This window comes from Oreochromis niloticus, linkage group LG18, assembly GCF_001858045.2.
Source record: "Oreochromis niloticus isolate F11D_XX linkage group LG18, O_niloticus_UMD_NMBU, whole genome shotgun sequence".
Classification (NCBI taxonomy): Eukaryota; Metazoa; Chordata; class Actinopteri; order Cichliformes; family Cichlidae; genus Oreochromis; species Oreochromis niloticus.
The window spans coordinates 35,099,005-35,120,666 of NC_031982.2; the positions used below are offsets into that span (position 1 = coordinate 35,099,005).

Genomic DNA, 21,662 nt, shown 5'->3' on the forward strand with positions numbered 1-21,662 from the left:
CCAGGCTGGACAGTTTGCGCCTGAACTCCCCTCAGGATGGATGGCGATTGACAGGAACCAGAGACTCTTCCCATGAACAAAAACAACACGAACAGTGAGTAGAAAAGGCCTTATGCGTCACTGAGACTGCGCGGGCAGACGTGGGTCCAGGGGAGCGCTGGTTGCGCGGTTACACGCGAACCTAAAACAATAGAGAGCGGCTACGTGACCGTGCGGTTTCTCGCAGGTACGGGAGTGCGCCAGCCGTGCGGGAAGGACGCAGGCTACTAAAGAAACGGCTCCGTAGCTGCGCGGTTTCACGCGAGCACGGGAGTGCGTTGGACTGTGCGTTTAGGACGCAGGTCCATGAAAGCTGTGCGTGCAGACGCAAGCGATAGGCCTATGTTGTGTGTGTGCAGGCCAGACGTGGTCGGCGTGAGTGTGGCTGTTTGTTGTCTTGTAATGGAGACTAAACTGTTTAAGTCTGCCTTGAAAGTGGATGAAATACACTGCAAAGTTTTTTATTGGGCAGCACGTGGTGTGTGGATCGTTGAAGAATGAAGTGAAATTGTGCGCTAAGCAGAAGTGAGTGTGAGCGTGTCTGACGTCACGGTGTGTGTGAAAAGGTATCCAGCTGGGGCAGACGTGATTCTGCAGGTCACCTGCCCAGTGGACAAAGAAATAACATAAGTTGTGTGGTGAATGATAGCACGAAGAGTGTTTATGTTTCTCAGCCTGAAACAGCTGTAATGCTACTTTCTGTTTTGGAGAAAAGGACAGTTTAAAAAAACAGAGAGAGAGAGAGAGAGAGGTGTGTGTTGTTTTAAGCAGTGATGAGAATAATGAAAATGTGATGAGAGGAACACAAAAACATACAGAAAATACATCAACTATTCTAACCCTACATGTATACACAATAAATGATACTCATGAAGACCAGACAGCATCTTAAGCATGAGATTCTGTTTGTCATCTTATCCAAGTCACTAGTAAGATGAAAGTGATACATAGACTAGTGGACGAATATTATTAGTAGGACAGATGACCGCATCATAGAGGAAAGCAGAATGCCGATGGGGGTTCTTACATGAGTGAGCTGAGTGAGCTGATGGTGAGTTTCTGGTGTGTGAAGAAGTTTTACCATGGCACACATTTGGTTACATGAGAAGAAACTTATTATCCCTCTGGTCTTGTTCAACATCACTACCCTTTCAGCTTGATGGTGGCCAAAAGTGGCCACCTACAGGTTAGGCCTGTAATTTTTTGTTTGTTTGTTTTTTTGCCATTTTTTCTGCATAAAGCTTTTAAGTAACTTCAGTTCTTTCCATAAATATAAAATAATTATTACTTTTTTATTTTTTAACCCTTTAAACACCAGTTTGTTTGTCCACTGCACCAGCTGGACGACAACCTCAAATCTCGCAATTTTATATAATTGCATTGCTACTGAAATTTCTTGTATTATTAATAGTAGAGTCTGGGGCATATAATTGATTCACATCAACATTGATTATAATGCATTGTTATTTTAGTGCAGAGAGAGCAAAAACATAAAAACTCCCTCTCAGCTTGTTCGTGGCCACAAATGGCCACCCCTTGTTTACATTTACAAAATGGTATAAAATTCATATATATTAAAGAAAATGTCCAGTTCTTTTTACTTGATTTTTTAGATTAGCATCAGGGCTGTTCATGAAAATCAAAATTTCATTCAAATTCTGAAATTTAACCCTTTAAATACCAGTTAGAGCACATAATCATAACAACTCATAAATAGAGAAAATCATAAAATCCCAGATTTTTTTCTAAATAATACATGCCATCTGATTTATTTGCTAACCATGATGAAGGTTAGATGCATAGCAATAATTAACAGCATCAATGACATTTATGCAACATTGTTTTTTTTCTGCAGTGGCAGAAAAACCAAAAAACTCCCTCTCAGCTTGTTCGTGGCCAAAAATGGCCACCCCCTGTTTACATTTACAGAATACTATAAAATTATTATATATTAAAACATTTTTCTACTTAGACCAACTTCATTTTTTAAATGAAAACCAGTCCTAGTCATGAAAACCAAAATATAATTAAAATTCAGAAATTATACCCTTTGAATACCAGTCAAATTATATGTTACTACTATGTTTTTTGGGGGGAAATAGCAATAAAGTTCAAATTTTTTCAGCAGTTGAATGACAAAACCTTTTTTTTTTTTTTAAATCATTGCAGGTCAGTGCCAGTAACAAAAATAATTATTATTAATATTAATATTTTGTATTATTCCTGTGAGTAATGACCCCAAAAAAAGAAACTCCCACTTTGTTGTGTGTGTGTCTGTGCGTGTGTGTGTGCGCAGACACTATAAGGCATGATGCATTTGAACATAGTTCCAATATGGATTATGAAACAGGTTACAGCTATTGCTAGTTTCCAACCCATGTCTCTTGTTGGGTTTCTACATTTGCAAACCATAAACAAAAACTACAACATTAAATGACATAAAATACCACAGAAACTTCTTTGTCTTCTCCAGAAAATGGAGGAAATACATCATAAATCAAAACATCTTAGTATCAGAGTAACTGCAAGAACAACCGGATGAAAAGCAAAGAGAAGGAGGAGCAGTGCTTCGAGGTCATGCAATAAAATCAGTGGTGGTGTCTGCATGTATAATACAACGGTGTCATCCTTCGCTGCTGTTATTGAGAAAGTGCTGAGGCAAAATGTCAAATCAATACAGTCTTCGTGTCAAATCACCTCTCCTTCTTCAGCAGCTCTTGCGTGCACTCAGGGATGGCAGGACACGCAAACCACAGCAGAATGATCTTTGCAGACACTCTTTCCACAGCTGGAGCAAGTGGTTGCCGTTCTTCTTCTCTTTATACACAGTTCGCACCTTTTCCTCATTTTGTTGATGGGCTGTGGGTCATACTCTGATTCTGATTCTGACTGCTGTATCTCAGCAACAATAGCAGCGGCTGCTTTTGAGCGTGGGGCACAAGGCCGTCTTGCAATTTCTGGAGTCACCAGCATGTGGCCCAGCTCCTCCAGGAACACCCTTCGTTGGTAGGTCTTGGTGGACTCCCACTCAGGATGCACTGCTTTCCACAGGACAAAGGCAAGGTATGCTGAGACGTCCAGAAGATTGTAGAACAGAGCCAGTGGCCAGCGACCGGTTTTCCTCTGACAACTGTAGGTGCCAACAACCTTGTCTAGGTTATCCACTCCACCTTTACACCTATTGTAATCAAGGATTGCTGCTGGCTTCTTCTTTTCCCCATAACTCACTGCTGGTTCCCTATGCTTTGTGCTCAAAAGAAGCACATTCTTCCCTCGCTTGGGCATGTAGGAGACTACCATGGTTGTTTTGGTGAAGGCAAAGAGAGATGAAAGAATCTTCCTCTGTCTCATCTGAACAAGCTGGGGAGGGAGCTCTGGTTTGTTTCTCCTGATTGTGCCAACCAGAGCTAGTTTTTTTCTGAGCAGCTCCTCTGCCAAGCTGAACGAGGTAAAGAAGTTGTCACAAGTGACAGTGTGTCCTTGGAGCCCCTCTGTCAGTTGTAGCACAACTCTCATTCCCTGATTAACTTCCCGGGAACTTCCAGGTGATTTTCCTGTGTAAATTTCCATCTTCCAGGCATAGGAGGTTGCCACATCACAGGTCACCCAGATTTTAATGCCATATTTTGCAGGCTTGCTGGGCATATACTGTCGAAATCCACATCGACTTTTGAATCCAACCAGCTGCTCATCGACACACACGTCAACTCCTGGATTGAACAGCAGGGGGAGACGAGCAACCCACTTTTCCCACAGGACGCGAAATGCAGCAAGCTTATCGTTCCTGAAACGTCCCGGGCGGGTGAGCTTGTCATCAAAGCGGATGTTAGCGCTGATCTGGGCGTAGCGGTAGAGGGGCATTGTAGCACGGAATATTGCCCGTCCGGTCTTGTCAGCCCACAAACCACGCGATGCTTCATGCCTTGAGCGGTAGACACCAGCGAGAATCAAAATCCCAATGTACGCTCTCATCTCCACATCATCCACATCCCTCCAATCCTCACAGTTTCGCCTCCCATGCAGGTTTGTGTGGGTGCACAGCAGCTGAATGATCTCGTCTGTCACAAACAGGTCAAATGCAGATCTCAGGGAGCTAATGCGGGCAACTGCATACAGGGTGGGCCCTGGAGTGATACTAGTGGGTATTGGATTGTAGCGCATGGTCTCCTCAGCAGTGGGAAATGTTAGGATTCAGAGATTCTTTTATTGTTACCATATAACCTGCCTTATGATGAATGTATTAATAACATGTTTTACAGTATTATTTTATCAGTAATATTTCTTATAGGGTTCATATTGCATTGAATATGTTTGTCATCACATTCATTCTATTCACAGGTTTAGTTCATTTTATACACATTGCATATCTATGTTGATTTGGAGTTGATGTTCCATCCAAGAGGGTTTTAAGCTTCACTGGTGAGAGTGTCCAGGTGATACATGTTGAGGGAAGATGAGAACATAGCAGGTTAATTGCATGCATGCTTACAATACACAAATTAATCTAGTAGCAGGCCTGAGCGAAGGCCCAAGTGTCTTCTGCTTTTCTTTGAGACCGGCTGCGATTCTGTCTACTTAGTGATTGGTGATGAGGGTCCATTATTAGCCCTTAGAGACCCTGAAGCTTGAGGTTTATTACCTTAAAAGGCAAGTGTTAAAGAAAAGAGAAGTTACATGACTGTTTATAGTTATTAAGATGTACAAGATGTGCTCATGACTGTACACAATGTATTTTTGACTGGTATTGACGTGTATGTGTGGGTGTTAATTTTCTATGCTATAAAACCAGCATTCAATGAATTTTTGTCAGAGGAAGACATATGCTGATGTTTCCTCTCCTGTGTTAATAAAGTCATTGTTTGATCGCATTTGTCTGGTGCCTCCGTCGTTTGTTGTCTGGTCTCCAGTTGATCGATCTCGCTTCATTTGGTGGAGGATGCGAGGCATCTGAAGATCAGTAGAAAGAAGTACAGGTGTTTGTTGTCGGCGGAGGTCGAGGCCAGATCAGGTGATTGGACGGCAGAGGTCACGGTGATTGCTTGACTACTGGGCCCACATAAAAAATTAAAAAAGGTAAGGCACAAACCTCTTAAACAGAAATTGTGCTGTATTGGATTATAATTCTAGAATATGTAGTCAAGTCGTCATCCGTTGATCTCTGTTTTGAGTTTTGTTTGAAATGAAAATCTTTGTTTGCAACGAAAAGTGAAACTTAAGAGTAGTGTTGCATTCACTGTCAGCTCGGAAGAAGCAGTACTGAGCTAAGTGTAACTCGAGACGTTGTTTTAAGGAATAAAGAGTAAATACCGGACGCAAAGGTCCGAGGAGTTGATATATGATCTAAGAGAAACTCAGGCCAGCCGTGAGCTTGAGGTTTTGTAGCAAACCGAGCCGATCAGTAAAAGTGAAATTAAAAGTGAAAGTCTGATAATAGATACTGTGAGTTATGAGAGACGATTAAAAGCATTACCAGTGAAAATTTGTGGACTCGCCGTGGCCCATAAAAAGCTGTGTTTTTGTTGATATTCCTGGAGAATCTGCGGACCTGTTGACGTCTCTTAAAGACGAGCGGCAGTGTACATATCCGGGTCAAACTGAACTGAGGCTGTGACGTAGGAAACTGTCTGAAATGATTTACAGTGTCAGCCGGCTGCAGGCTGTGTGTGTGAGAGGCTGTAAAAAGTCTCTTTTTCCGTTCTTTTCGTGCTGGGGAAAAAGTGCGCAGTTAAAATTTGGGTGCGGTCACTTCCCCTTTTAATTTTAACAGAGAACGGACACATTGATTAAACGGGGGGTAGTAATTTCTGTGTTATGTTTGGAAAAAGGCATGTTTATCTTGGGATCTTGTCAAATTGAATATACACGTACAGAGGGTTCTATTCATATGAAATACATATGCCGTGCTGAGACGCTAGAGAATCTTTATGGGTTTACAGTCACTGCAGAAATAAGACGGTCAGAACCGGAGTTATATAGCTTTTTGTGCCGTTGTTTCATTATATTTAGGTGCCTGGAAAGATACAGACCATCAGTTGGTTGTACAGGCAGCTCTAGCTGACCCACAGATTTCCCCGTTTCTGTGGGGTTGTTTAGATTTAGTCCAACGTCTTGTCGCCCTTTATGAGAGCGAGTCAAACAGCTAAAAAGCGACTGGGTGCGGTCAACTTCCTCTTTTACAAGTAGAAAAATACGCACTGTAGGCCTCTGTTAGAGTAAGCACTGATTTAAAACATCTCATTTTGCTTAACAGTGTGATTTTGACTTTAAGCAGAAAGAGCAGAGAATTGTTTCTTGACATTGTGCATGTTTAAAAAAAAAACAAAAAAAAAAACAACTTTACAAGACAGAAAACCTCTTCATCTAATTTTTGAACAAGAAAGGGAAAATTGTGAAAAAGATAACAACAATTGCAGCAGGAAACATTAACGCATGCAATAAACAGACATACCAGAGCAGAAATAAAACTTGTAAAAGAAAACCATGCAAAGCTTTGCAGATGGATCACAATATGTAAAGGGATGTCAGCTTGGATGAAAGAGGATGAGCCTCAAGCTCAAGCTCAAGAGGTAAATTCACCTCCCCAACAACAGGAAGAGAAACCAGAAACATTAGAACAGGTGCTCACCATGATAAAAGTTTACTACCGTGAAGTTTTGAGATTAGATTAGAGAAGAACAAATGTGGCCGAAGGTTGGATCTGATATGAGGCGAACAGAGGACCGGTCTAAAAAGATTAAAAAGGTACGCACAAACCTGTTCAATAAGCAAATTTGTGCAAATTGGCTGAATTCTAAATTATCTGTTCGCTAAGTAGATGATCTTAACTGTAAAACTGAATTCTCGAGAATAAAGTAAAACGTCAAAGTAACAGACAGTACTGAGTTAAAAGGTTATATGGTATTTCATGGTAAAAGAGAAAAAGAGACCAATGCATGTTTAAGAATAAGAGAATATAAGAGTTTATTGGTCAGTTTATGGTTTAATAAGTGTCAAGTTCAGGGGTGCAGACCCCCTCCCTATTAGAGACGTCTATTAGGGTCCGTCGGCGTGCGGGACTGGAGATTGACCATCTACCAAGACTTGGGACCTTTGTTTTAAAATTGGTTATGATCAGAGGATCATTTTGGGAGACACTTATTTGTGAGTAAAAAGAGTAATTTCGGACGAGGAAGTCCGACAGAAAACACCTGGTGCTGTCAGGATGTTTAAGTGACACAGAAGTTCAGAAAATTGAGTCAGAAATGATTTTGTGGCTCTTGGTAAACTGATTTTGAAGGAAAATCAGTGTTTATTGTGCTGAAGTAACAGATCCGGCGCGGTCTGAACTGTTTTTAAATCTTCACTGGCTGCAGTGATGTACATGTGCTGAAGATTACTGGACCCGGCGAGGTCCATATGATGAAGTTCTTGGGCAGATAAATGACAGAAACAGTTTCTGAATTTTGAGGAAAATTCTGAACCACTGAGGTTGAATTTTCTCTGTGCTTGGTGCGCTGTGTGGACTTATATTAGAGTTATAAGTCCAAAGGTTATGACCTGGAGGTCATTCAGGGTGTTTAAAGAGCAACAGGAATTAGAAAAGGATATTTAATGTCATATTTTGTGTAAATTGAGGAGGACTCACCACATAGGTTCACCTTTTTTCATTTAAAGGGACACAGACATTAACACACACACAGAGTTCTTAGGTGTGAGTTACTTCCTCTTTTAATTTTAAACTGCAACACATGTGTTCATTGAACTAGAATTTCAGCAGTGGATGAGACAGGATTTAGATTAGGTCTAGTTAATGATAAAGATGACCTTTATTAGTCCCACAGGTGGGAAATTTGTTTTGGTTACAGCAAAAGTGCAAAGTTATGCAGCAGAAATTAGAAAACACTGGAATGCAATAAAATAAAGTAGAATAGAATGATATATACAGGGTGGGCCATTTATATGGATACACCGTAATAACATGGGAATGGTTGGTGATATTAAAGTCCTGTTTGTGGCACATTAGTATATGTGAGGGGGAAAACTCCTCAAGATGGGTGGTGACCATGGTGGCCATTTAGAAGTCGGCCATCTTGGATACAACTTTTGTTTTTTCAATAGGAAAAGGGCCATGTGACACATCAAACTTATTGGTAATGTCAGAAGAAAAACAATGGTGTGCTTGGTTTCAACGTAACTTTATTCTTTCATGAGTTATTTACAAGTTTCTGACCACTTATAACATGTGTTCAATGTGCTGCCCATTGTGTTGGATTGTCAATGCAACCCTCTTCTCCCACTCTTCACACACTGATAGCAACACCGCAGGAGAAATGCCAGCACAGGCAACCAGTATCCGTAGTTTCAGGTGCTGCACATCTCGGGTCTTCACACCATAGACAATTGCCTTCAGATGACCCCAAAGATAAAAGTCTAAGGGGGTCAGATCGGGAGACCTTGGGGGCCATTCAACTGGCCCACGACGACCAATCCACTTTCCAGGAAACTGTTCATCTAGGAATGCTCGGACCTGGCGCCCATAATGTGGTGGTGCACCATCTTGCTGGAAAAACTCAGGGAACGTGCCAGCTTCAGTGCATAAAGAGGGAAACACATCATCATGTAGCAATTTCAAATATCCAGTGGCCTTGAGGTTTCCATTGATGAAGAATGGACCCACTATCGTTGTACCCCATATACCACACCAAACCATCACTTTTGTTGTTCCAACAGTCTTGGAGGGATCCATCCAATGTGGGTTAGTGTCAGACCAATAGCGGTGGTTTTGTTTGTTAACTTCACCATTCACATAAAAGTTTGCCTCATCACTGAACAAACTCTTCTGCGTGAACTGAGGGTCCTGTTCCAATTTTTGTTCTGCTCATTCTGCAAATTCTGTGCGCCGATCTGGGTCATCCTCGTTGAGATGCTGCAGTAGCTGGAGTTTGTAAGGGTGCCATTTGTGAGTAGCTAATATCCGCCGAAGGGATGTTCGACTAATGCCACTCTCCAGTGACATGCGGCGAGTGCTACGCTGTGGGCTCTTGCTGAATGAAGCTAGGACAGCCGCTGATGTTTCTTCATTAGTGACAGTTTTTTTGCATCCACATTTTGGCAAATCCAACACTGAACCAGTTTCACGAAACTTAGCAAGCAGTTTGCTGACTGTAACATGGGAGATGGGTGGTCTCGTAGGGTGTCTTGCATTGAAATCTGCTGCAATGACCCGGTTACTGTGTTCACCAGATATCAACACAATTTCGATCCGCTCCTCACGTGTTAACCTCTTCGACATGTCAATGGCTGTGAACAAAGAGAAACTTGTAAATAACTCATGAAAGAATAAAGTTACATTGAAACCAAGAACACCATTGTTTTTCTTGTGACATTACTGTAACGGAGGGGGAAGGTGTTTCTTTGCACAGATGTTAAAAAAAGAGAGAAACCCTCTTAAAAACGGACAGAGCAGTGGGGCAGCCAAGGGAATGCACACAAATTTAAAAACTGCAAGGATAAGATATCATTTATCACATTTAAACAGTTAAAAAAAATATAAAATAGATTAAAACAGCCCTGGCCAGGGGACAACAATAAAAATCAATAAAACACAACGTTAAAAGTCCAGTGGCGTCCGCCACGGTATAAGAGTCACTAATAACAAATCCGGTGAAGCAATACAGGGAGGGAACCCGGCGGCGTCCTCGCCTTCCTCTCTGCGTTCTGCGCCCCGATGCGCTAAAAAAGGAAAGGCAGCAGCAGTCACTACTCTTTTAGGGAGCTATCGTTCATTAAAAGGGGACAAGTCAAAAAGACTTACCCCGGGTGGGCAGAGCTCTCAACTCTGCCCGCTGCTTCCTTGTGACCCGTAAATACCACTGGCCTGCCTCGCCGCCTCTAATTCTTCGCAGACGCGTAATCTGGGCTTCCGTTGCTGCAGCCGTTGGACCGCTCGCTCCGCGCCCTCGATCGCTGGCGCTGTATCTCCCTCCCGTTGCTGCAGCAGTCGGATCGTTTGCCCCGCGTCGCTGGCTTTCCCTCCTTTCACGCCAAGCTGTACCAGACTGTCTGCGGGCTTGCAGGCGCCGCCGCCTGACCCCATTCGCCACGCCATCGCTGCCGCTCTGTCTCTGCCCCCTCACTGACGCCAACTCCGGCGCCGTCAGCCGCCACTTCCAGACCGCCATCACTGCTACTCTCTCTCTCAGGCCTTTTGTTTGACGTCTGGTAGGCCCTCTTATTGGCCTCCGGGAACCTCGCAGGTGTATATGGTTCATAATCAGGGAGGGGCGGAGTCTTTCCGGACAAGTCACCGATAAATACAATAAAACATGCAACAAAACTCATAAAATTAAAACATTGTACAATATTAAAGTAAAACACAGCAAAACATGCACCAAAAACTCACAGTAACTTGTCCATTTCCACCCCGTGACATTACCAATAAGTTTGATGTGTCACATGGCCCTCTTCCTATCGAAAAAACAAAAGTTGTATCCAAGATGGCCGACTTCTAAATGGCCACCATGGTCACCACCCATCTTGAGGAGTTTTCCCCCTCACATATACTAATGTGCCACAAACAGGAGTTTGATATCACCAACCATTCCCATTTTATTACGGTGTATCCATATAAATGGACCACCCTGTACAATAGAATAAAATAGAATACCAACACTATATACAACTGAGTAAGAAAATACAAAATACAACTTTGTCAAAGAAAGAAGTGCACATATAGCAGTCTTAGTCTCAGTATGAGGGTTCTGGTAAAGTACTAGTTCTGGTAAAGTAAAAGATTATGCTCAAAGTTTTATGCCCTGGAGGCTAAGAGTCGTGTGTAGAGAAGAACATGACTTAGAAACGGACATTTAAGGTCACATTTCATCTAAGATGGGGAGAATTGTCCCATATGTGTTTATTTCTCTTCTCTTTTAAGAGGACAGATGCAGTTACTGAGTGTTGTCTACTTCCTCTTTCTGATTCTGAACAAGCATGTTTGATAAAATACTCTTACGAAAGCGTATTTCAAGTGATTCTAAGTGTGCGAATGTTGTGAGTACTTGATTTGAATGATTCTGTGTGACTTGTACAAAATAATAAATAAGTAATAATAACACATAGGAGAGTGAGTGGAAAAGTGGAAGTCTGAGAGAAAAGTGTGTGCGTAGGCAAACTTCAGAGTGTGTGTGCGTCAAACAGGAAGTCTGATTATAGCTGGTGAAAGACGTTGCAACATGAAAACAGAGGAATCAGAGACTGAATGTCTTAAGAAAAAGTAAAAAAAATAAATAAAATTAATTACATGTTTTAGAAAAGAGAAAGACCGAGAAAATAAATATATGAACTAACAATTACATTAATGAATAGAAAACGCACGTACACAAATTGCTACAGGTGAAATTATTGGAAACAATCAGAAGTGGGATAGTTTAATAAGAAAGCAGCTTACACTCCTTTAATTTCCAGAGTCAGTGTGTCCCCTCCCCTCATAGTACCCGTGCCCACTTGGCCCCGGTATTAGGCGAGTATGGAAGGCTGGACAGCCCATGACGGGTAAGATCCCACCTCGAAACCCTGGGACAACCTAAGGCAGGCACAGTCACGATTGCTCGAACCTCCACCAGTGAGCTCGGACTCACTAGTGGAGACGGGGCTTCAAGGGTAAAGCCGCTGGGCTGAGGCAGAGGGGGAAATGTCATTAACAATGACCAGTGATGAGCCGAAGAGGGGAGACACTCCCTGTCTTTCAGGGTGAATTGTTCCCTGAACCTGAAAAGCAAGCTTTAACTTCTGGCTGAGGACAAGGAATGCTGTTATTTAAGGTGGGAAATCAAAATTGGGGTTAGCAAATTTGGGAAAGAGAAAACTGACTGTTTAAGTGGAAAATTGTGAAGGAGTCTGAAAAAACCACAAAAAGAAACATATACACAATCACACACACAAATAGAAAATGCGTTAACCTTAGAATACAAAAGAGTTCATGAAGATCAGATAGCAGGTTTAGCATAGGAGTCTGTTTATCATCTTGTCCAACTCGCTTAATGTGTAGTAGTTTTTAGAAGAGAAAATTTAGAATTTAGTGTTGATGGTGTGCAAGTTGTGTGGTTTTTAACGAGATTTTCTGTGTATTGAGCAGGTGAGATGATGTCAGGACCCTGAAGAACTTGTGGCAAAATGTTCTGTGTCTAAGATTGTTGAGGTTGTTGTTGTAGTGATGGGTTACTTCTATCGGTTAGATTTGTGTTGTTTTTTATTTTAATAGAGGGAGTTTTATCAAACATGCACATGTCTAAGGGGGTCCATTATTTTTGTAACAGTGCACTTAGAAAAACCTGTCAGGTGATTTTGTTTTGTGTTTTGATGAGCTAATAATCAGCTCTCTTTTTCTGTTTTAAGTTTTTTTTATAACACAGGTTGGATCATAAGTGAGGAAAAACTGAGTATGAAATGTGAAGTGCTGGTTAACACACAGGTTTTTGTTTCTAGGAAGTTCCAAGGATGCAGGCTGTGGATGGAGCCAAAAAAAGATTTGACATGATGATTAATTTGATTTCATTCCTTAAACACAGGTTTGAAGGGCCGGAGCATGTATACCTAATATGATATGACTAACCTTTTTCTTTCATTTCCTAAGCTCGAGTGAAGGATTTTGAGTTCGTAACACATAAGATGTGTCACAAAAGGGGGGAGTTACAGGATTTAAGGTTTAACTTGAAATGGGTTTTAGGATTACTTGATGATGTTCGGGGTTTTTGATAATTTAGATATGGTAAAACTGAGGCAGAAATTGTTATTTTCAGGTTCTTTTTGATTTCTAGAATAAGAGGTTATAATTTAGGCTTACACATACAGATATGTCAAAGGAAAATCGTGTATATGTGATCAGCTACATGAAATGTGCTCTTTTAGGATCACTAAGCAAATTCACAGGTTCCAAGAGGAACCATTTAGTGTATAGTGATATTATTGACATTATTAAGGAGCTGATGTTGAAAATTAAAAAATCTGAAAGAAATACACAGCTTTGGGAAGTTTCATTTTATTTGCATTAACAGAACAAAAATGGTTGAAAAGCGAAAAGTGAAGTGGCCACAAATGGAACAGGGTTATGCTGTATGTTGTGTGTGGCTGATTGGATGAATGTTTGAGATTAAACTGGATTAAATTAAATTAAATTAAACTTGATTTGTCTTTTGTTACTAAGTTGAGCCTGCCAAATGGGTTGTTACGATTTATCCCCCTGGCATGAAAAACACGTGTCATGACTTAAACAAGGCCTTTCTTTCCTTTATTTTCTTTCCTTTCTTTTTATTTTGTTACTTTCATGGTGCACTGAAAGTTTCGTTTGATGATCTCTGTTTGAGCAGAGATGCACGATTAGAACAGAAACGCTATACGACTCGTCATCGAGAAAACTGTTGCAAAAGTGAGTTTCTCTAAAAAATTAAAATGGGCTTGGGAGAAAGCCACTTATTTGGGACAATAAGAAAACAAGTCCCTGCCAAAAAGGATTCAGCGACGTAATCCGATCTAAGTTCTTCTTTTTCTTCGAAATGACGTCATTTTGCTGAGCGTGGAAATGAAAATGCGATGATAGTTTCCACTATCAGCAAAGAAAGAATGAATGAATGAATGAATGAATGAATGAATGAATGAATGAATGAGTGGAAAAACTGACTGACAAAAGCTGACAAGACTGACTGACTTAACACCATTGTGTGAAGTTAACCCCCACCTGACAAAGGTGTGGCTGTATCTCTGTGTGTGTCTCTATTGCAGGAGCAGAAGGAGACCACAGGAGGAAACTTGGGTCACATGACTATGTGAACTCTGAAAATTTAACCTTTTAGTTTAAAATTCTCTGTGTCTGTGAATTCACCATGGGTGTGTTATTAACTACTTTGTGTTGCTCACAGAGATTACTGTGAGAAAGAGTGTATACAAATGCGCAGCGCTAACATCTACATTTCTTTTTACAGCAGATGGTTAATCATGTGATTCGATCATGTGATTTATAGCAGGACACATCTTAATGATGTTTTTCTATCACAGGATTACTGAGATTTTGTGTGAAGAAAACTGTGGTTACAGGCTGTGTGTTGATGATGAAATTACACTGTGTTGTGGAGAAAATATGAATGTTACAAGGGAGAAGTGAATACAGTGTGACACTGTGTTTGAAACCAGTGTTACTTCTTTTTGCAGCAGAGTGTTAACTTTATGACCTTTTACAGTGTGAGGAGTTTTCCTGTAATGCAACTCAGGTTGGAATAAATGACACTCAGACAGGTTTTACAAATTAACGTGCACACGGGTGAGAGCTCGAAGGAGACTCACACGGGTGAGAGCTGTGGTCAGCCTTTATTTATACTCAAGCATGTTTGCGTCTCAAAAACATACAGGAAGAGATAACATACCATTGTACTGTGTGCAGGCTTCCTGCTGAGCTTGCACAACGTAACTTCTCTAGTAAAAAAGAGCAAACACATCTAGAAAACCTTAAATGAAATGTACTTCTAAACATAAACATAATAAAAATCTTTCAACATTCCCTCCTGTTGTTTGATCTTTTCTCCTATATATATATATACATAGCAACTCACTAACACTGTATCAGTCTATGGCTACTTGTAAAACATTTTTAGCCAGGACATCATTAAATAGTGGGTTTTTTGAGTAAGTTATATCCAAATGTCTATCTCATTATCATCTTCTTCATTCTGTGGTAGGGTGATGTAAGCATTAATTGAAACAGTTACCATTTTTGACACCATGTTTTTCAAACAAGGTATGACGCATGAAGTGGAAAGACACAATAACAATAGTAGAACACCAATGAAAACAAGTCCTTTAATCAGCAGGGATTTCCAAGAGCCGCTTAAAAACCACATGAGCCAGTCTTCTGTGTTTGTAACATAGTCTTGTTGCTGTGCATCCCTGAGTTGTCTAAGTGTTTTCAGAGCATCAGTCATGTTGGACGAGTGTACATTATCTGGAATGTATGTGCAGCATGTGTTGTTAAAGAGGACACATAGTCCTCCTTTCTCAGCGCATTTTTTCCTGTGCCCACCCAAGGAAACAGGGCATGAAGTACTTTCTGTCCAGTGGTCCAGAGTTTGAATTCCTGTGGGACATCGGAGCCCCATATTCGATCGTGTGGTTCTGGACCGGTGTCAGTTGAACGCCGTCGTCTGTTGCGTTGGGGGGCAGCATGTAGTACGTTTTTGGTCCACACACCCAAGCTGTCCCCTGGACCCAGTATGTGCCACGCTTAAAAGTCATATCTGCATCGGCATTGTCCTTCCAGACTATACTGCAGTTCTTGGTTCGACCAAGTTTTGTCCTTCCGTATGAGAAGTCGAAACATATCGGGTGACGTTCTTCACTCTGCAAGAAAGCTGGAAATGTCATTATTCTTTTGTTTGACACGTTCACGTTCACCCTGTGTGCTTCGTCACACATCCAGTTTGTAGCTGTTAGGTTATTCACGTCGTAGGTCAGCAGTGAAAACGCTAGGGCTCTCACTATAAACATGTCTCTATGTGAACAAGTTCCATTTATGACTTTCATATGAATGCACATGCTCGTTTCAAGTGACGGAACCTTCCCATAAATAGTTGCATGGACAGAAGTTGCAGGCATGTGTGAGCAAACAAAGCAGTTCTTTTCTGTCGTGCGGTTGTATACATATCTGTACCACGCGTTGTTCATCCAGGGATGATTGTGGTCCTGCGTCATCTTGTCCAGGTGTGAGTTGTCATGTGTCCAAGCTTTCTTTGTCCGTTCCCTTGGATCCATCTTCAGTAGGATGAGACATCCTGCCACTAGGACTGTCAGGGTTAGTGAGATTAAGAGCGACTTCATGTTTACCTGGCTTACCTCACGTCTCAGGGGACCTAGGCAAGAAGAAAAAGTGCGGGATATACCCAATCGGCACTTCCTTCACCTGACGAATCACCCGAGGGTAAGGTTAGTCTATGCTCTCGCTCACTCTTTTACAGTGGCTTTGATGGATCCAGGATGGTCTTTCTGCTATTTTGCAGGCTGTTGGTGTGGTCAGGAGTGCTTGGTAGGGTCCTTCCCAACGGGGTGAGCTCCAATTTTTCCTCTGGAGCACCCTTATCAGGATCCAATCACCTGCCTTCAACCTGCAAGATACTGGAGAAGAGTAACACAGCAGTTTGTTGTTCAACACAGTTTCTGTATTTTCTAGCAACTTTGCCATCCACTCTGCTAGAGTAGTCTCTCTAGCTGATTTGTTTACTGGTTCACTCAGTATTAGTAGTGGGAAAAGGTCTTCCATGAATTATTTCAAATGGCGTCAATTTTTGTGAGCCTGCCTTGTGTTAATCTCATCCACATCCCTGTCTCTTCCATGCACTTTCTCAATCTTTGCTTGATAGTGCTATTTGTTCTTTCCATTAGCCCTGCACTTTGTGGGTGGTAGGCACAGTGATTTTTTATACTAAATCCCAACGCTTCGGAGACCTTGCTAATTACATCGTTTACAAAATGTGTTCCATTGTCTCATCTTATTAGGGATGGTATGCCATATGTTGGAACAAAATGGTTGCATTGGCATTTTGCTACAGAGATTGCATCTGCCTTTTTCACAGGATAAATTTCTGGCCATTTTGAGAACACGTCTATAATCAGTAGAGCGTATTTTTGAACCTTGGCTTCATTTAGCTCAATAAAATCCGTGTGAATGGTATGAAAAGGATGTGGTGGTGTGGGAAAGTTACCTCTTCTTGGTCTGAGGTTTCCCTGTGCATTATGTTTTTGGCAAATCATGCATGTTCTGACAAATTCTTTTGCTGAATTTTCGAAATTTTGAGTAAAGAAATGTTTAGAAAGTATATCTGCCATCTCCCTCCCGTTGACACATGAGTGGAACCGTGTGTCACTAATGCTGCTGTTTTGTGTAGGGATTTTGGTAGTATTGGTTTGCCATTACAAGTCATCAAATCATTTTTCAGCTGTGCACCACATTTTAACCATTTCTTTTGTTCTGTAGTTGGTGCGGCTTTTTGTTCGTTTTTAAGCACATCAAGTGGTATTTGCATTGAGGATTCAGACATTAATGTGTCTATTTTTTGTTGTGCTGCTGCTTTTGCGGCTTGATCTGCGAAGTTATTGCCTTTAGTGACCTCTGAGTTGTCTTTCTGATGTGCAGCACATTTACATAATGCTAACTGTTTTGGCAATGTTATCACTTCCAACAATGCCTTTAAAAGATTTCCATGTTGCACTGGATTGCCCGTAGAAGTAATCATACCTCTATTCTGCCAAATTTTTGCAAAATGATGTACTGCTGAAAAAAACATACTAACTGTCTGTGTGTCTCTCTGTCTGTCTGCGTCCTTGACACAGTCAGCTCCTTTTATGGGCATGTAGTTCCTGTTACACACACGATTTCCTGTCACAGACATACCACAGGCACACATATTTCCTGTTTCTCCAGACTAACCAAACTCTTTGTTGAACTTTCCATATAGCAACAATAAGTGTCCAACATTTGAGAGTTGTCTCACATGTGTCAGGTAAGACAAATTGGCTTAGATTTAAAATTGAAGTCACTGCATGGGGCACTTTGATGATTAAAGTGTGTCCTAAAACAATGTCAGCTGACTTTTTACTGCCTCTGCTGCAGCTACACCGGTTGGCACACATGTGGGCAGGCCTGACGCAACAGAGTCTAATTTACAGAAGTAAAATGCAAGCAGGCGTTGTTTTTCTCCAAATGCCTGTGTTAAAACAGCTTTCACGTAACCTGCACTTCCATCTACATGTAAGTAGAAAGGCTATTTCCAAGTTACTGAATGCTTCTTCTTTTTTTCTTTTCTTTTTTTTTCCTCTGTAGATACAGCACTACATGTTTTCTTAAGGCATTTTGGACAATTTCTATTTCTATTTTAAAATAATTCATATATCTCGCACATGTTACAACTTCTAAACTGGGAAAACTTTGCATTGCTTACAGCTCATAGCTCCCAGCTCATAGCCCACAGCTCTAAAACTAGGCATCAGTAAATCATGTGCCTAATCATTTTGTGTCACTGTGATCCACAAGTATGATGACAAATTTGTTTTTCAAACCAACAAAACAAACAAACAAAAACAAAAACAAGTTGCTGATGGCATGAACGCTTTACACACATGAGTTGGGACACAAAAAGAAAAAGAACTGCTGTCAGAAACAAAGCAGAAGTGTGAGGAAAACTGAGCTCACAGACTGCTGCATGTGTGAGCTTTTAATATCATGCAGCTTCTGCTCTGAAAAACAAAACAAAAAAATACAAAATAAAGAGTGTGTAACTTGCTCATTAGCTTGGTAGTGTCCATCCATCCATCCATCCATCTTCATCCGCTTTATCCGAGGCCGGGTCGCGGGGGCAGCAGCCTAAGCAGAGAAGCCCAGACCTCCCTCTCCCCAGCCACCTCCTCCAGCTTATCCGGGGGAACACCAAGGCGTTCCCAGGCCAGCCGAGAGATATAATCTCTCCAGCGTGTCCTGGGTCTGCCCCGGGGCCTCCTCCCGGTGGGACATGCCCGGAACACCTCACCCAGGAGGCGCCCAGGAGGCATCCTTGTCAGATGCCCGAACCACCTCAACTGGCTCCTTTCGATGTGGAGGAGCAGCGGCTCTACTCTGAGCCCCTCCCGGATGGCCGAACTTCTCACCCTATCTCTAAGGGAGAGGCCAGCCACCCTTCGGAGGAAGCTCATTTCTGCCGCTTGTATCCGCGATCTCGTTCTTTCGGTCACTACCCACAGCTCGTGGCCATAGGTGAGGGTAGGGACGTAGATCGACCGGTAAATTGAGAGCTTCGCTTTTACACTCAGCTCCCTCTTCACCATGACGGACCGGTGCAGCGTCCGCATCACTGCAGCCGCAGCACCAATCCGTCTGTCGATCTCCAGCTCCCTTCTCCCATCACTCGCGAACAAGACCCTGAGATACTTGAACTCCTCCACTTGGGGCAGGAACTCATCCCCGACCCGGAGTGAGCACTCCACCCTTTTCCGGCTGAGAACCATGGCCTCAGATTTGGAGGTGCTGATCCTCATTCCCGCTGCTTCACAATCGGCTGCGAACCGTTCCAGTGCGAGCTGGAGGCCCTCACCTGATGAAGCCAACAGAACCACATCATCCGCAAAAAGCAGAGATGAGATTCTGAGGCCACCGAAGTGAAAGCCCTCCGCCACTTGGCTGCGCCTAGAAATCCTGTCCATAAAAATTATGAACAGAACCGGTGACAAAGGGCAGCCCTGGCGGAGCCCATCACCCACCGGGAACGAGTCCGACTTATTGCCGGCAATGCGAACCAAACTCTTGCAACGGTTGTATAGGGATCGAATGGCCCGTAGCAATGGGCCAGACACCCCATACTCCCGCAACACCTCCCACAGGACACCCCGAGGGACACGGTCGAATGCCTTCTCCAAGTCCACAAAACACATGTAGACTGGTTGGGCAAACTCCCATGCACCCTCATGTATCCTTGAGAGGATAAAGAGCTGGTCCAGTGTTCCGCGACCAGGACGAAAACCGCATTGTTCCTCCTGTATCCGAGGTTCGACTAACGGACGAACTCTCCTTTCCAGCACCCTGGCATAGACTTTCCCAGGGAGGCTGAGGAGTGTGATCCCCCTGTAGTTGGAACACACCCTCCGGTCTCCCTTCTTAAAGATGGGGACCACCACCCCGGTCTGCCAGTCCAGGGGTACTGCCCCTGACCTCCACGCAACATTGTAGAGGCGTGTCAACCAGGACAGCCCTACGACATCCAGAGCCTTCAGGAACTCGGGGCGGACCTCATCAACACCAGGGGCTCTGCCACCAAGGAGTTGTTTAACTGCCTCATGCATCTCTTTAATTGTTTAATATATTTTCGTGTGAATTATCTGGTTTCATGCATTCTATTCATTCTAGGCACGGTCGTCATGCCAACTATGTTTCATTGTTAATACCAGTTTACAGGTTGTTAACCTTCCTATTATCAGTTTGAATACATTAGATAAGCTCTATTTTAATTTAACCTTTTGTTTATTCCACTTCATTCCTCTTTCCATGCTTTAAAATATTACAACTCTTGAATACGTTTTGTTTTCTTTTTTGGATTCTTTTCAGTATTATTTCTACTTGGAGGGTTTCTTTTAATTTAGTCAATGCGGAGGGGCTACATTTTCCCTCCCATGTGGGACATTTAGGTTTTGGTTTTTTTTTTAATTTCTCCATCTACATGCACTAATTTGTCCGGCGCCTGGACATTTTTCTCTAACCACTGCTCGTCAGCAGTGAGTTTTGAAGCTTCGTTACCCATTTTAATCCTTTACAACTACACAACTGCGGCACCTTCTCTGGCACGAGAATCGAGAGAGGTAGTTGACACGGCCTTCTACTTTCAAGCTATTCTTAAAAGCAGTGTCAGCTTTACGTGATAAAACACGACCTTTTTCTCTTTTCACCAGTACTTGGGTGACCAACAGTAAACAAATTAGTGGAATAGTTCAGCCTCCTTATTGTGCTGTAAAATCAACTTATTCCACCAACACAAAAATAAAACAAAACAATACCTTTATACGCGCGCTACCTTTACCCACTACGGGGGAGCTACCAGTCCCAGACGAGCTCTATCTTTATTTTAAACTGCTACCAGCCTTCTTCAGGCGAGCTTTTACATGCTACCAGCCCCTCTGGGCGAGCTTACACGGTTTTACGCAACGTGTCTCAGAGTGTCAATATTCACCTGCTTGTTGAGTTATTGCCGGGTTGTCAGGTCCTCCTCATCGACCCCCACCGTCGTGGACCACTTCTAAAAACGCTGGCCAGAACCCAAATTTCAATGTCTCTGGACTTTTTATCCTGTACCTAGACAGGAGCTGTCGACAGACTTCAGCGTGGGCTTCTCACGACGTCAGGACTCGATGAGGTTTTCCCGTGGGATCACACAAAAGTGTTATGTTTTCCGGCTCGAAGGACCAAGAAATGTGAGGAGTTTTCCTGTAATGCAACTCAGGTTGGAATAAATGACACTCAGACAGGTTTTACAAATTAACGTGCACACGGGTGAGAGCTCGAAGGAGACTCACACGGGTGAGAGCTGTGGTCAGCCTTTATTTATACTCAAGCATGTTTGCGTCTCAGAAACATACAGGAAGAGATAACATACCATTGTACTGTGTGCAGGCTTCCTGCTGAGCCTGCACAGTGTGCAGGCTTCCTGCTGAGCTTGCACAACGTAACTTCTCTAGTAAAAAAGAGCAAACACATCTAGAAAACCTTAAATGAAATGTACTTCTAAACATAAACATAATAAAATCTTTCAACATACAGCATCCCTGGAATCTGGGTGGCCGACGCCTGACCACCAGGATGAACCGTGTGTTAATGTTTGTTTTCTTTAAGAGTGCTTGTAAAGGATTCAGCACAGACAGACAAGTGACAATTGAACAGATGTGCAGTGGTTACAGAATAGTTGAATATGGGGCTCATTAGCTGGCCACTATTGAGCTCACAGTGATAAAATGAGTGGAGTGACAAACTTAAGGAAAGTCACCGATTAAATTGTGGAATAAATTGGGATGATTCCTGATTTGGGACAAATTGTGATAATAATAATAGTGATTTAATGATTGGAGAA

General features: G+C 42.4%; 1 protein-coding gene across 7 annotated transcripts in view; it reads left to right on the forward strand.

Annotated features, from left to right (window-relative positions):
- The window catches only part of LOC106096933 (zinc finger protein 664), a 39,246-nt gene that overhangs the window by 15,795 nt on the left and 1,789 nt on the right, over positions 1–21,662 (forward strand). Inside the window, exon 4 of one of the 7 annotated variants that reach the window (XR_003214823.1) lies at positions 5–94. The exons of 5 other annotated variants lie outside the window; for them this stretch is intronic. Coding sequence is in view for 1 of the 2 variants with exons in the window: in XM_025900200.1 (XP_025755985.1) it covers positions 5–24 (20 nt within the window). In the remaining variant the exon portion in view is untranslated. Of the gene's footprint in view, positions 1–4; positions 2,106–21,662 lie in introns of those variants that run through there. One more of the 7 variants, XM_025900200.1, reaches the window with a different exon arrangement.